Source organism: Siniperca chuatsi, linkage group LG14 (assembly GCF_020085105.1).
Source record: "Siniperca chuatsi isolate FFG_IHB_CAS linkage group LG14, ASM2008510v1, whole genome shotgun sequence".
NCBI classification, from domain to species: Eukaryota; Metazoa; Chordata; class Actinopteri; order Centrarchiformes; family Sinipercidae; genus Siniperca; species Siniperca chuatsi.
This window is the reverse complement of record NC_058055.1, coordinates 14,913,985-14,928,553: the sequence shown is the minus strand read 5'-3', so window position 1 is coordinate 14,928,553 and position 14,569 is coordinate 14,913,985. Positions and strand designations below refer to the sequence as shown.

The 14,569-nt window shown below is 39.8% G+C and overlaps 1 protein-coding gene across 1 annotated transcript in view; it reads right to left on the bottom strand.

Annotated features, from left to right (window-relative positions):
• The window catches only part of trpc4a (transient receptor potential cation channel, subfamily C, member 4a), a 28,456-nt gene that overhangs the window by 4,673 nt on the left and 9,214 nt on the right, over positions 1 to 14,569 (bottom strand). The window contains exons 4-9 of the mRNA XM_044223422.1: positions 11,148 to 11,288; positions 10,526 to 10,702; positions 9,668 to 9,868; positions 1,339 to 1,684; positions 309 to 448; positions 10 to 210 (exon numbers count right to left, since the gene is read on the bottom strand). Of these exons, the coding sequence (XP_044079357.1) occupies positions 10 to 210; positions 309 to 448; positions 1,339 to 1,684; positions 9,668 to 9,868; positions 10,526 to 10,702; positions 11,148 to 11,288 (1,206 nt within the window). The remainder of the gene's footprint in view (positions 1 to 9; positions 211 to 308; positions 449 to 1,338; positions 1,685 to 9,667; positions 9,869 to 10,525; positions 10,703 to 11,147; positions 11,289 to 14,569) is intronic.

Genomic DNA, 14,569 nt, shown 5'->3' with positions numbered 1-14,569 from the left:
TGTTTTTACCAGACAATAGATAAAGAGGAACTTCAGGATGTCCAACAGCATTCTCCCCAGAGAGATCTGCAGTGGCCCCAGATGAGAGTTGGCTGTGAAGAGCGAGATGAGGCGCAGGGAACTGAAAATGTTTGCTATGGCAAACACTGCCTCAGCTACTAGTGTTGGGTGCCACATCTCCCACTGGTTCCTGGGTTTACTACCACTGTACTGAACAGGACAGACGATGGTGAACAGATAAAGTGAGAACACAGGAAAGTTACACCACACCTGTCTGTTCTTCTGCTATTCATTAGACAAGTGGTTACCTTGGTGTAGGCTACAATCTTGAGAGAGATGGTGGCCAGGTATAAAGAGTTCATGACAAAGTCCATCAGGTTCCACCAGTCATGGATGTAGTCTTGGAAACCACCATCCCACATTTGTTTGATCTCTGCCCAAATGAATCCTAGAAATACAAGATTGTCTGATTATTTGTTCAATAAATATCTTAATAACACAGACACAGAAAATAGTTGTTTCTGATTGGCTGGCAGGTGTCTGTTAAACTAGTAGAGTTATAGAGTTATTTCTATCATTCCAGGGTTGTGCAAACAATAATCCTGCTAATTTTATGCATAGCATTTCTAGCTTGGATGGGCATGAAACTCCCCTGACTGAATCACCAGTACAAAATATCAGAAATATCATTAGAAAATATCTGGTTATTTCATTAACAAGACTAAGAGTCAACAGCTCTGTGATGCTATATTTAGGCACAGTGGTGCTTCAAGTTACATGCTAAAGACAGCATGCTAACATGCTCACAGAGACAATGCTAACATCCTGATGTTTCGCAGGTATAATGATTACCATGGTCACCATCTTGTTTGCATGCTGACATTAGCAGATTAGCACTAAACTCAAAGCACAACTGAGGCTGATGGGAATGTCATTAGTATTGCAGGTATTTTGTCATAAACCAAATAAAATTTTTGACTTACTGGTGGCACTAAATAAACAGTTAGCATTTCTGAAAGAAACATCCAATCACTGAGCTTAAAATTCTTTTGAACGGGTGGAAACAAAAAAAAATAACTTTGTGAAAACCAGAGAATACATTCAGCACCTTAAATCAGATCAAGCTTGAATGGAAACTTGTGGAAAAAACCTGTGGAAAAAACATGATTGTTCAGGAATGAAGTTGGATAAACTGACTACACACAAACTTAAAAAAATGGGTGATGAAAATCTCAGCTCTTTTTGCCTATGTTAAGTGGCCATGGCAATATTTTCATATATCAGGACACCCACTTATAAGCATCCTCAACTACAAACGTCCTCACCCCTTTTACTCACCCAGCACCCAGGGCAGGATCATCCACTCCACAGTGGTTGGTGCGGGGCCCTGCCTGTCCTGCCTGTCCTGCTCAGTGGTGACAATGTGCTGGGAGGCGAGGAGCAGCAGGAATAGAAAGGTCAGGTAGGACGCTGTGTGGCAGATGAACTTGATGAAAGGCTTGCGGATGAAGAAGCCGTAGCGACTCTTTGGAACAATGAGGTAACAGAGAGCAAACACGGGGTAGAGGAGGCCGATGAAGACACAGGTGAAGAACTTTCCTGCCCAGTGGCGGCGTCTCCAGCCGGGGAACTCATCATACCACCGGGACGCCAAAAGCTGCTGGCAGTTTGGCTGAGCTACAAACTTAAAGAAATAAGAGAAGGGAGGGGAGAGATATACTTTTCATCTGTTTGAGCTACAGAGATAAAAATGACTCAAAAGAACACTAATCTAAGGTATGATTGCAGCATGTAAGCCTGCTGGGAGACAGCATCCTCAGCCTGAGGCTATTTAGTGGTTTTACACAGAACATAATGCCCTAGTGACCACATGCCAGAATTAGCACCTGCACCAAGTTCCAGTATAGTGCATACAAGCGTAGGAGTAGGATGTGTTGGTGTTGTCAAAAATTGAAGGCTAATCATCCACACACATGGATCTTTTAGAAGGAAATCAAGTAATGGCTGTCTTGACACAGAAAAAAACAAAAACAAAAGGGAGCTTACAAGGGCTGTGAAGTCAGTAAAAAGGAATCTGCATGTCAAGAAAAAAAGAGAGAAGAGAAGTTTTTAGATGACTGCATTGCATTTCTTGTTGATTTACTTGAGATAATAACACAGTACTCCTTTCTGAATAGGATCTTCATCTAAAGCAGACAACATTTTATGTCTCTTACCCACGACAAGACTGATTGAAAATGTTTGGAACATAAATCAACATGTGGGAAAAATGTATTTTCTGTTGTTTGGCTTGTTTAATGTTTTGTGTTGCTGTGGGATCAATACCTTATGTGACTGTAAAAGTGAAAAGTAACAACAAGAGGAATTTTATTAATGCCATGCTCTTCTTGGTAACTGAGTACAGGTTTGAAATGATCAGAAATATCGATGCATCAAAACTGCAGCTGTGCTGTGGGACTACCTCAGCCAAGTGGACTGAGGCATCAGCAGCATGATGATAATCTAGAGGTATCTGGGAGACATTCTTGTTAAAGAAAAAAAAACTCATACTGTATTGTATAAATGAGTTTAACAGCACGGGCACGCATGCACATGCAAACACACTTACGCAGGTACACTCAATGTTGTGAAATATCACGTTGAGCCTCTATATCAAAGTGTCGACCGGCACCATTAGGTGCTAATTCACCAACTCTGCAGCCTTGTTACCATGGGAACCAGAGATCCCTATCTGCGTCGGGGTCTGAAGTAGAATGGTTCATATTTCCATACTTCAACTACAGTATCGGCACAAAACTTCAGAGGATATGCAGAGAGGGAATATAGGAGGGGATGAATATTTAGTTGAGCATAGACAGATCCTGACTAAATACAGACTCAGTGAGCACACTCTAGCCATAGAGAAAGGACAACAAGAGAAGAGAAGAAGTCCTGGCTACCAACAGAGAAAAGAGTGTGTGGTGACTGCAGGACAGGTGTAGTAGAGACAGAGATACACTTCCTCCTAAAATGTGACAAATATAATCAAAGTGGAATACTTTGAAATATACTGAGAAATTTGATTTGTTAATCTCAAACTTCACAGAGGTAGATGACAGTGCAAAGCAACATATTCTAATAGGAGAAGGACATGCAGCATACTTAGCTCACAAAGTGAGGCACACATAACACACACACACACACACACTGAAATTGAATTGAAGTGAGAAAGAGAGCGAGAGAAAAATAATAAAAGAGGAAAGGAAAAAGGAAACAGCCCCCCTGCTGATTTTCTCTTTTCATTTGATTCATTTTGAGCATGAATTGTGGACAAAATGGCTAACCTCATTAAGTTGCAGCCAAAATCTGAAGCAGATCCATGGGTGCTAAGAAAATAATAAAATAAAAAACAAGCCATTGTTTTAAAATGTGCAGCAGCAATAGATGGAATTTTCCTGTCTTTGATCGTCATACCACAACTGTTTTGTCAAAGGTATTTGGACTTTTGGGGGCACAAGTGAGTCGTCCATTCATAAGCAAAGGAGTTTTTAGTTTGCATCTTTCACTGCTTGTCAGAACAATATTCCTAATTAATGACAGTAAACAAGAGGTACTTGAGCTGCCTGATGTCTTGCCTTAATCAGTATGATATATTAAACACCAACAGCGATGCTAATGAGGTCAGAAATTAAGTTAATTAATGTTATAATTAGGACAAGTATCCATGCTAATATTTGTCTTTGCACATGTTGAGCTGTAATGAGCTGTAATAATAATGTGACAACTCTCCAAAATCTAATCAGATTATCTACTTTTATAAGGGAAATCTGTGGTCTTAATAAGAAGTTTTTATTTAGTTATTTTGTTCACACTATTTTATTTTGCAGAAAGACAGAATATAATTGAATCAGTTTAGTGAGCAAATATAGAAAACTCTACCACAGTTAGTAAAACCTTTCCATCAAGCAGCAGGTGAATTGCACAGCCATCTTTTAGATACAGTAAGTTAGAAAAAACAGCTAAGCAATTATACTAACTTCTAATACATTGGCCTCACTGGCAATAGAAACTGAGACAGGATCATTTGCTATGCTCATTTCCTTTATTTATGCTGCTGTAGTATTTTAAATCCCCACCCAGAATCCCCCTTGACTTTAACTTCCATTCATTATACACAGTTACTCTCCTATACAAAACCTCTCTTCCTATTCCTTTTCCCAAGCCCAAAAATATCACCTCTGTTATTTCACTCTCCCTTCGTCTGTCTCGATCACTTCTAAAAGTCAGCTGTAGTAAAGTGTTGTATTTGCCTTAGGTGGCTTGTTCACACAACTCAAACAGGATCCTGCCCGGTTTCAAGTCCAGTTGGGAAAGTGTCCCTCTGCAACCTTTCCCACCTCTCTGCATTGTCAACTGCCCAAAAGTGCCAGGAAAGTGCTTATCAGTGTGTGAGGGTGCTTTCTAGCTCTGTGAAGGTAGGTTCCCCTGCAGCTTTACCAACATAAAAGGTCTGCTGAAACTCCTCCACTTTCACAGACCCACACTGACAAGCACACAACTTACAGCTGCTTATGATTTAGCTGCTTTTTGCTTTGGTACAAGTTGAAATACAGGAGGATATGTAAGATAATGTGATAACTCCACAGTTTTAAGACCATAGACTGATGATTTCAAATCTTTTTCAAAAGAAGAATAAAGCTCTCTTGACACTGTTTTTCATTTTTGGGGGTCAAATAAACCGAGATCATCTACACAGTCTGATAACTTTTGCTTGCATGGACAATTGCATGAAAAGAGTATCTGTTTTGAGTGTGTAAGAGTTTGCAAAGTGTAAATTCATGATTTAAAAAAAAATCTGTTATTACATTGCATGTATATAGAACAATTTTTCCTGTACAGTATAGCCATCATCCATCCACTCATCATATTATAAGTTAATCAGAATCAACCTGCGAAGCTTAAGTCTACAAACATACTTAAACCTCTCCATGATGTGAGTGAACTTCCAGATGACAAACAGGATTTCTGAATCAACCCACACACTGATGATCACACTGTCAGTTACCTTTAATGCAGTTGAACTGGTCTCACACTTATAAAAATAGGCTATTGATGGACTTTACATGACACTGCCAAAACAGCACAAACATGAATGCTGGTGCTGAAAATGTCCACTTTGAAAATGTGTCCCTGAATATGTGCACATTTATAATATAAACTGAGTAAACTGTAAAAATCTGGCTATAGTATCAGATTATTTCATCAGTTCTAAATATAAATAAACTTGTGTGAGTATTTTTCTGCATTAGAAACAAGTGGAGTTATCTCTTTCTCTTGTTCGAAGACAACTATCATTTGAACATAAACACTGGAGACTGAATTGTGAAGAGAGATATCTGGTGCTGTTAACTGCTGAAACAACTGAGTGCTAATGGTCCTTCACTATATAACACTTATTTCTGTTAGTGCAATTTAATCTCCATTTAATGGAAACATTAAAAACATCTTGAAATACTGATGTGCAATTTTTATGAGATATCACAAGGGGGCAACATCAAACTACAGCATGTAAAATGTATAGGTTTCCCATGGTGCCTCTGAGAATTTAAAATATAAGAAAGTTGTTTTAGCTCACACTGTGAATCTTCAGTGTACTCACCTATATGTTTGCAAGTATTACAGTCCAAATGAGAGTGACACACTGTTGAAACCCTCAGGGAGGTAGAGGGAATAATCGGCACTTTAATGCGTATGTGTTACTGATCATATTTTATCTGATTTGGCCTCCCACTGCATCAAAGCACAGACTGCTCTGTTAGCTCAGCTCTTTAGACGGGAGGCCTGTGGAGATTTCTCTTCAGACCATAATAAATTGCCTTTCTAAACCCTGGGAGCACAGCAGCAGTAAAGCCAAAAAACACACACAGATGCAAGGATAAATACAAAAACGTAAACGAGCGTGTACACACACACACGCTACACACATAAGAGGGTTAAGAGGAGAACTGTCCTTCAGCTTGTTAAGTTGAACTCACACATGCAAGCTGAATGTCATGCCAATTATAAGAGCTTGAGTGTTTGTTTGTCTGCAAAATCGCTGAAAGAGATGAGTGGTGATCACAACACAGACAAAATGCCCTGAAATAATAAGTGCTCTCTGCAAAAAACAAAAGTCAAACTAGCCTTTCCAGTCCAACTAAGTGTCTACTTAACCCTTGATGCCTCACAGGGGGCAAAACCCTATCTGGCTTAAAGATCATCTATCATAGGCACAAAGCAATCACTATAAATACTTCTGTATGTGTGTGTGTGTTCATACGTTTACTCTGTATAGATGTCATTTTCCCTCCTCAGGAGGCTGCAGCAGAAATCATTATTATATTGCCAATTCTACACTGAGCCTAACGCTTTCCACTGCAAATTCTCATTTGAGTAGCAATTTTATGGTCAAAATGTTTAATTCTGTGTAATACTTCACGCATTTGTGTTGTTGATGTTTCCTTTCTCCAAATCAATGAACAGATTACTAAAGAATGTCTAAAAAATCCCACAAAATGCTACACCTTAAGGCACAGTGCAAGCATAGTAACTGCTGATCCTGTTAATGGAATATTTGCTTGTGTGGTTGAATTTATATCAAATCCAGTTTCTCACAGCTTCTTTTGCAAAACTACTATATTCTCTCCCAGGTGCTACAATGGTAAAACCAGTAGCTACATAACTGCAGTACTACATGTTCAGCAAAAATCAAGGCATCTCTGTCTAAAATTGAGACCAAAAAAGTGAAACAAATCTCCCAATGCAATAAGATTATTGTTTCCAATACAAATCAAACAAGAAAGAATAAGGCAGGTTGCTTCATTAGAATGAAGAAAAATGTAACTTGATTTTAGAAACTAGTTGAAACTAGTTTGGAAACACAGAGTTACAATAGGTTAAAATGCTTTTGCTGCAATGGCAGATTTTCAGTTGTTTCAAGAAAATAAGACTAAGGCTTAATTACAGACAGAAATTACTTTATGAGAAGGAGATTTTTCCTTCAAATACACTACAGCACTCTATAATAATTTCTTGCAACACACATACACCGCCACAGAACGAGCATTTCTATCAGAATAATTTTATCCTGAAATGACTGTTAACCACTCTAGGTAGCTGGGACATTTATCATTTGAAAAGGGCAGCTGGGTGGATTGTTACCAACATCATGAGACACTGTCCTCCATCAAAGTCCTTGTGTGATTGAAGGGTGTTATTGATAGGATGCAGGAGAAGGGCATATTCTGGTTAATTAAAACACTCCTGGTGAGAGGAGATGCGTGGAGGAATAGTTTTGGCAGAGGCAGCAGGGGGGGATGTTTGTTTACAGCGTGTGCAATGACAGATTTACTGCCAACAACAGAGAGGGTGGGTAAGCTGACAGGGGACTGTCCATCATCATGTCCACCTGTGCACTCCCAGTCGTCCTTTTGTGACCCAACATGCTCATCTGCCAACCTGTGTCTCGATGCACAACAACTGGATGGATGAAGGAGGAAACGGCAGCTTCATATATCGCAATGCCTCAAAAAGTGCAACATCATTACACCAGTTCATATTGGCTGGCAGTGAGACCTGTGAGAAGACATTGGCTTAGTACAGCAAAAACTCCAGTCTTGGCACTCTTCCGAAGACAACATACAGTGAATGTTGCTTGGGGCATGTGGCATTGAAATCTAACAACAAGCTGTGCAGTACGTAGCAAACAATACTGGACAGAAGGAAATAAGAATACTAGAGGAAAATGAAGGAAAAGCGTGAAAAAACAAGCAGGCTGAGTATCAAATTAACTACAGATTTCAAACTGTAGCACTCACTCACTCACTCATTCACTCACTCACTCACTCACACTGCCTTTCTTTTCACAGCTTTTGCCATCCGATCCACTTATAAAGCTATGGATTAGTCTTTAATCATAACCTTGTACGTAAAAGTGAAAGCAAGGCTGATAAATGATCAGTATGAACCGTAGAAAAGGTTTCAGTCGTAGTCATCTGGACACTGTTTTCAGAATCAAGACGTTTCGGCTCCCATCCGGAAGTCATTCTCAATTGTGAAAAAATAGGACCGGAACTAGAAATTTAAGCTACTCTGTGTTACATAAGCCCTGCCCTCAGGAAGGAATCTGCCTGAGTATCTGTTAATAGCTAGTTTCACCTGAAACTGATCTAATAGTTTCCAAGATGGCCCAGTAATCAGTAATCAGGCCTATTGTTTTCTGGCTGCATCTACTTCATCACTGTTAAGTACCTGATTAGCATGTGATTGGCGTGACCAAGGTGATAATACACTCATCGTGGCCAACCTGTACATGGAACAGTTTGAGAAGAAGGCATTATCCTCATTCCCAGGCACACCACCAAGTCATTGGTACCGCTACGTGGATGACACCTTTGTGAAAATCAAGAAACAAGACTTGGAAGCGTTCTCAGAGCATATCAATACTGTGGACCCCAACATCAAGTTCACGCGTGAGGACGCCAAAGAGAACTGCTTTGCCTTTCTTGATTGTTCTACGCTCAGAGGAGAGGACGGAAAGCTCCAGATAGAAGTGTACAGGAAACCAACACATATGGATCAATACTTGCTCTTTGACTCACACCATCCACTACAGCACAAGCTGGGTGTAATCCGGACATTACAACACAGAGCCCAAGAAGTGCTCACCGGCTCAGAGGGTAAGAAGAAAGAGGAAAGGCATGTCCAGAATGCACTCTCAGCCTGTGGTTATCCTACTTGGGCTATCAACAAAGTTAAAAGAGCCAAAAAACAGGTCAAAAGTGTAACAGAACCAAGAAGAAACGGTGTCTCCATTCCTTATGTATCTGGACTGTCTGAAAAACTACAAAGGATCTTTCGACAGCATGATGTTCCTGTTTTCTTTAAACCAGGCAACACTTTAAGACAGAAACTCGTTCACCCTAAGGACAAGTTACCCACACAGAAACAGAGCAATGTTGTCTACTCCATTCAGTGCAGTGAGGAAAACTGCAAAGAACGGTACATAGACGAGACCAAACAGCCACTTCACAAAAGACTTTATCAGCACAGACGACACTAACTCAGGATTACAGAGCGCCATGCATTTACATCTAAAAGCTACAAACCACACATTTGAAGACAGCGAGGTGAAGATTCTAAGTAGAGAGAAGAGTTGGTTTGAACGGGGCGTCAAGGAAGCCATTTTTGTGAAGAAAGAGAACCCCTCTTTGAACAGAAATGGTGGTCTGAGATTTAATCTGAGAGTATTATCACCTTGGTCACGCCAATCACATGCTAATCAGGTACTTAACAGTGATGAAGTAGATGCAGCCAGAGAACAATAGGCCTGATTACTGATTACTGGGCCATCTTGGAAACTATTAGATCAGTTTCAGGTGAAACTAGCTATTAACAGATACTCAGGCAGATTCCTTCCTGAGGGCAGGGCTTATGTAACACAGAGTAGCTTAAATTTCTAGTTCCGGTCCTATTTTTTCACAATTGAGAATGACTTCCGGATGGGAGCCGGAACGTCTTGATTCTGAAAACAGTGTCCAGATGACTACGACTGAAACCTTTTCTACGATAGAACACTCCTGGACGAATGAGGGACTACACCGTCTGATCAGTATGAACATTATGTACAAATATTATGTCTCATGCTTACCTCTTTTTGGTGGTACTTGATAGCTAGTTTGAGTCTTGCCAGGTCGCTGTTGCCCTCCTCCTCCAATAAGTTGATGTCGTCTCTGTAGTTGAGGATCATCTCCAGCTCTCTGGAGCTTCTTGTCTGGTCCAGGAGGTCTTTGGCAAACTGTTTACACTGCTGAGACAGCTCCTCATACTCTGATTTGAACTCGTTCTCAACCTTAAAAAGAGTGTATACAGAATACAGATATCGCTAACCATCAAGAGTCCTGCAAGAACCTGGCAGCTGATATGTCAGGCAATTAAGGAAAATCTCAGAGTACAGGTGTGTCTAGAAAGTGTTTTTTCTAAAGTAAACTTTGCCTCTGGGTATTTTGTGTCATGAAGCTGTTTCAAACTTGTTTACAGACATTTATTAAATGCACCACCTCTACAGGCCATGTTTTCATTATTCTGAGGTTGTTTCATCTAACAAACTAAAATGCGATGAGTGTACACATTTGTGTAAAATTAATGTAAAATGCATTTAATTAGTCTCAGGTGACACCTAAAGAGCATCTACTATGAAATATTTCTATTTTTGACATCTCTCATTTTTGTTTGCTATTTAGCTTTACTAAGTTTTTTAATAACATTTTATCTGGAAATATCATGAACTATAGCAGGCTAGGATCGAGTTTTTGTAATTATTTCTGTAAATTTTCATATTGACGCTGGTGTATTTTTCCTTCTTTTTTATCAAATGACATTTACAGAGACCAATTTATATTAATGCTTGGTTAATAAATTGACAGGCCATTGAATGTCACATGAAAGGGCACATAGAGGTAAATTAATCCAACATAGCTCCACTATTAGCTGGCTCTCTTGTCCTCACCTTGCTGAGCTCCTGCAGCTCCCAGCTGAGCCTGAACGCAGTGAGGAAGGGGTCTTCGCTGGAGAGCGCAATTAGCGAGGGACTCGACAGCGCTTTGTAGATGTTGAGGCGTGAGCGCGAGTGCCGCAGGCTGTCCACGTCTGAACTAGACACACACTCCACACAGTTACAGCGCACCTGCAACATCAAACAAAGCATGGACACATTTTAATGAAGCTTCCCCGTGTTTAGTAATAGATCATGTTTTTTGTCTAGCAATGCAAGCACTGTATCCAGCATGTCAACTAAGTACTGTCATGCCTGGGTATGTTAAAGGCCCAATCAGTGAGTTTTTATATATCTTTTTTATTTGACAAAGGATCTTATAAGATCCTTTGTCAAATACTTTATTTTTGACATAGTGTATCTTCTGTATTATCTGAATTGATTCTATTGATTGACTCATACATCATGTTCATAACCCCACTGGATAGTGTCAAAACTGCACTTTAATCTGGCTGCACACAAGTCTTCTGTATGTTCCCTGGATGGCTGTTGATATTTTAGAAATATGGGGTTTTAATCTAACAACAAAGTACAGATACAATTTACACCACAAATTAGGGACGTATGGTTTACTGACCTCATGTGGCTGCGGCATAGACACACCTTTCTGCACCAGAAGCTTGATAATTTCATAGTTGTTGGTGTGTGCAGCGAGGATGATGGGAGTGATGTCAGGGGTGAAGTCAGAGAATTGCTTGTCCAATAAGATAGGGGGAACCTTTCAGGGGAGAGGAGCGAATAGAAGCTTTAATCACAAATATATCAAATGAAGCTCTCGAAGCAGCATATTTGGCCTTGATTTTTTTGTAATCTATGGCCAATTTATAGACATCAGAGTGTTTTTTTCCTCCTGTCAGGTTTAACTGACATGCTCGGTGCACAGTAGAAGTAATTGGTTTGGTTAAACACAGAGCCTGAAATATCTTCTGTTCACCTCAGAGTGCAGTTCTAAGGTATTTACAATGAAGTGGAATAAGCAGGAACAAGAAAACAGTCTTTGGCAGCTGCAGTAAAAACTGTTCAAATACCAGCAAGAAATGATGCCCTTGGTCAAAGTTGCAGACAAAATGCCATCCATATCAAGACCGTTGTAAAGGGTATAGGCCACAGTGTAGTAAAAAGCATCGGCATTTCACACATTTCAGAGGGAATCATTATGCTCAGAAAGAAACTCATTTCACCTATTCCTCTTATCACCCACTCCAGCTAAGCCCTTTTGCTATTCCCATGTCATTCACTGGGAATACAGAGCTGCGGGGTGCAGAGGAGTAAGCTGGCCCTTTTCACTTCTTTTAATTGAAGGCCTATTATCTGATTCTGTGGTGAGGGAGAAAGGGAGGAGAAAGAGAAGATAGTCAGAGAATGGTTTGGGGATAAACATGCGATAGGTAAGGACCTATTTAGTCACATGATGCAGACAGAGGACAAATGGGAACAAGGGGCTCTAGTTCTAGTGAGAGAGCTTTACAAAGCAGGCCCTATTGTTGTAAAACCTTAGTTTACGCCTCCACTGTCTACAAACAAAATGTGTTCTTTCAGCCGTCTTGTCCATTTGAACAAATGAACTAGTATCATAAATCAATCTATAGATTTAAATATGTGAGTAGTAGTTACTGCATCTTGGCTTTGTAGGGCAGTATACTTATACACTACACTAACTCACATACATATTATAATTGTCGTATTTCCTAATTAATATCTTAGCGTTTGTGCTTACCTACACCCTTGGTGGCAAAATTGACTGTATTATTGTATTTCAAGGGACAGACAGAAAGCTCGATATAATGACAAAACTGCCAATATGCTGATATTGATCTCTCTGGGGTAACCGGGTCTGATAATCTGATCTGAAAATACGTTAGCAGCAGGAGGCTTTCCAGTGGCAGCTTTCTACATGAGAAGACATAAGCGACAGTAAAACACAGTGACAGGCCAAAAAATGAGGTGACAAGGGACGCATGGAAAATACTCAACTTGTGAATGCTTTTAGTCCCTCTATAATTGGATTTACAGCACTGTTTCCAACTCAACTTTCCTATGAAAAGAAAGTGGTTATGACTCTTTTTAAATGTATTTATAGAGAAACATCCCACCCAAAAGATGTGTAGTCACCATTAATTGATTTAATAGTGATATAAATTTAATATCTAGTTCTTTACTCTCCTCATCTTCGGGATTTGTAATAAAATCACATTGAAAAGAATTAGATAACAAGACGTCTACAGCCATGCTAATGTCTCTGTGAGGCTGTTAAGCATACAACATGCTCACAATGACAATGCTAACATGCTGATGTTTAGCAGGTATACATTGTGTTTTCCATGTTCACCATTCTAGTTTAGTGTGTTAGCATGCTAACATTTGTTAATGAGCACTAAACACAAAGTATAGCTGAACCTGATAGGAATGTCCAAAGTGGTGGGCTGACTGACCAACCAACAGACATTGCCATCCATAGGGCCATGCTGCTAGCATAAGAAGACACTGATGACTCTGCTGTTGGTTGGTGTTTTGGCAATGTTTATACCTTGCAAAGCTCAAAATATAGATTTAATTTGATTCCAAAAAATACCAAAATTACATAGACAATACATGTGAATGCATGAGCGTTGCCTGGCCTGGGAAGATTTTTTGTTTAGCCCCGAATAATTCTCCCTCTTCTTTAATAACCCTCTTGTAATTGAGTGGTTTGTAACCAAAGATGATTATGTTGTAATTTTGTATCTTCAGTGAACGCAACAGAGGCAAGACCAATCAGAGGGTTTACAGGAAAATGCGTGGAAATACCTGTGTCTTATTGGCTGACAGGTCTGTCAATTCTTCAACTGATATACCAAATGCTAGCTACCACACACAGTGTGAGGAAAAAATGGACATAAGAAGATTTTTATACCAGTAAAAGCAGTTGCACAAACCTCCTCCCATGCTGAGCCAGGAAAACAAGGTGTGTACATTTCTGTATGAGTTCCAAGTTATGTGAACACGATATGAGCAGAGCGAAAGTTAACAAGGATGAGTTAACAAGGCAGTTAGTTCGGTGAAGGAGAGAAAGGTGAATTCAGAAGATGTACGGTTGTATTTTTCTAATTAATAAGAAAAATAAGTGCTAATATTCCACTTAAATAACGTAAACATAAATACATTTAACTGCTTTTCCAAGTAATGTTTAATGATAGCAGTTGTGAAGTATTCTGTTATTTTGAACATTATATTTTGAATTATTTGAATATTATAATTATTCTAGAAAGTAAACAGCAGTTTTTGAGGTACACATTTAAATTTTTCAATGATTAAGACATGTACTTTGAAATAAGGTGCCAGAGTTCGTAAAAAAAAAAGCATCAAAATAGAGCTCATTTATCAAAAACGTTTTCCGGGGGAGGATACCCCGGGACCCCGAGGTCAGGGCTTAGCCCCAAATGTCCTCTAATCCAAGAAACACTCATGTGAATGCACAAGTCACAATGAAGACAAAATCTGCAATGTAAGCCTACAGTACTTTTTGGAATAGTTTTAGGAATGTTTCACTTTAAAGTAGTAATAATAACTTAATTTATATACAGTAGCAACTTTAAAAACAGAGTTTACAAAGTGCTTTGACAGACAAGGCAAACATGACAATGGAAATAAAAACAAACAGAAAGAATAAAAGCAATAAAGAGACAAATAAGCCCCGGGGTGCTAAAAGCCTGTGCCCCCCAGCTTTGTGGAGTCCTTCAACACGTCTTCAACCTGAGCCTGAGTCTTCAAAGGGTCCCCATTCTGTGGAAGACATCTTGCCTCGTTCCTGTGCCGAAGACGCCACGTCCCAGTGGCTCCAAGGACTACAGACCGGTGGCACTGACCTCCCACATAATGAAGACCCTGGAGAGACTAGTGCTGGAACAGCTGCGGCCCATCGTCAGACCCCTCCTGGACCCCCTTCAGTTTGCCTACCAGCCCCGGCTGGGAGTTGAGGACGCCATCATCTACCTGCTTAACCGCATCCACACCCACCTG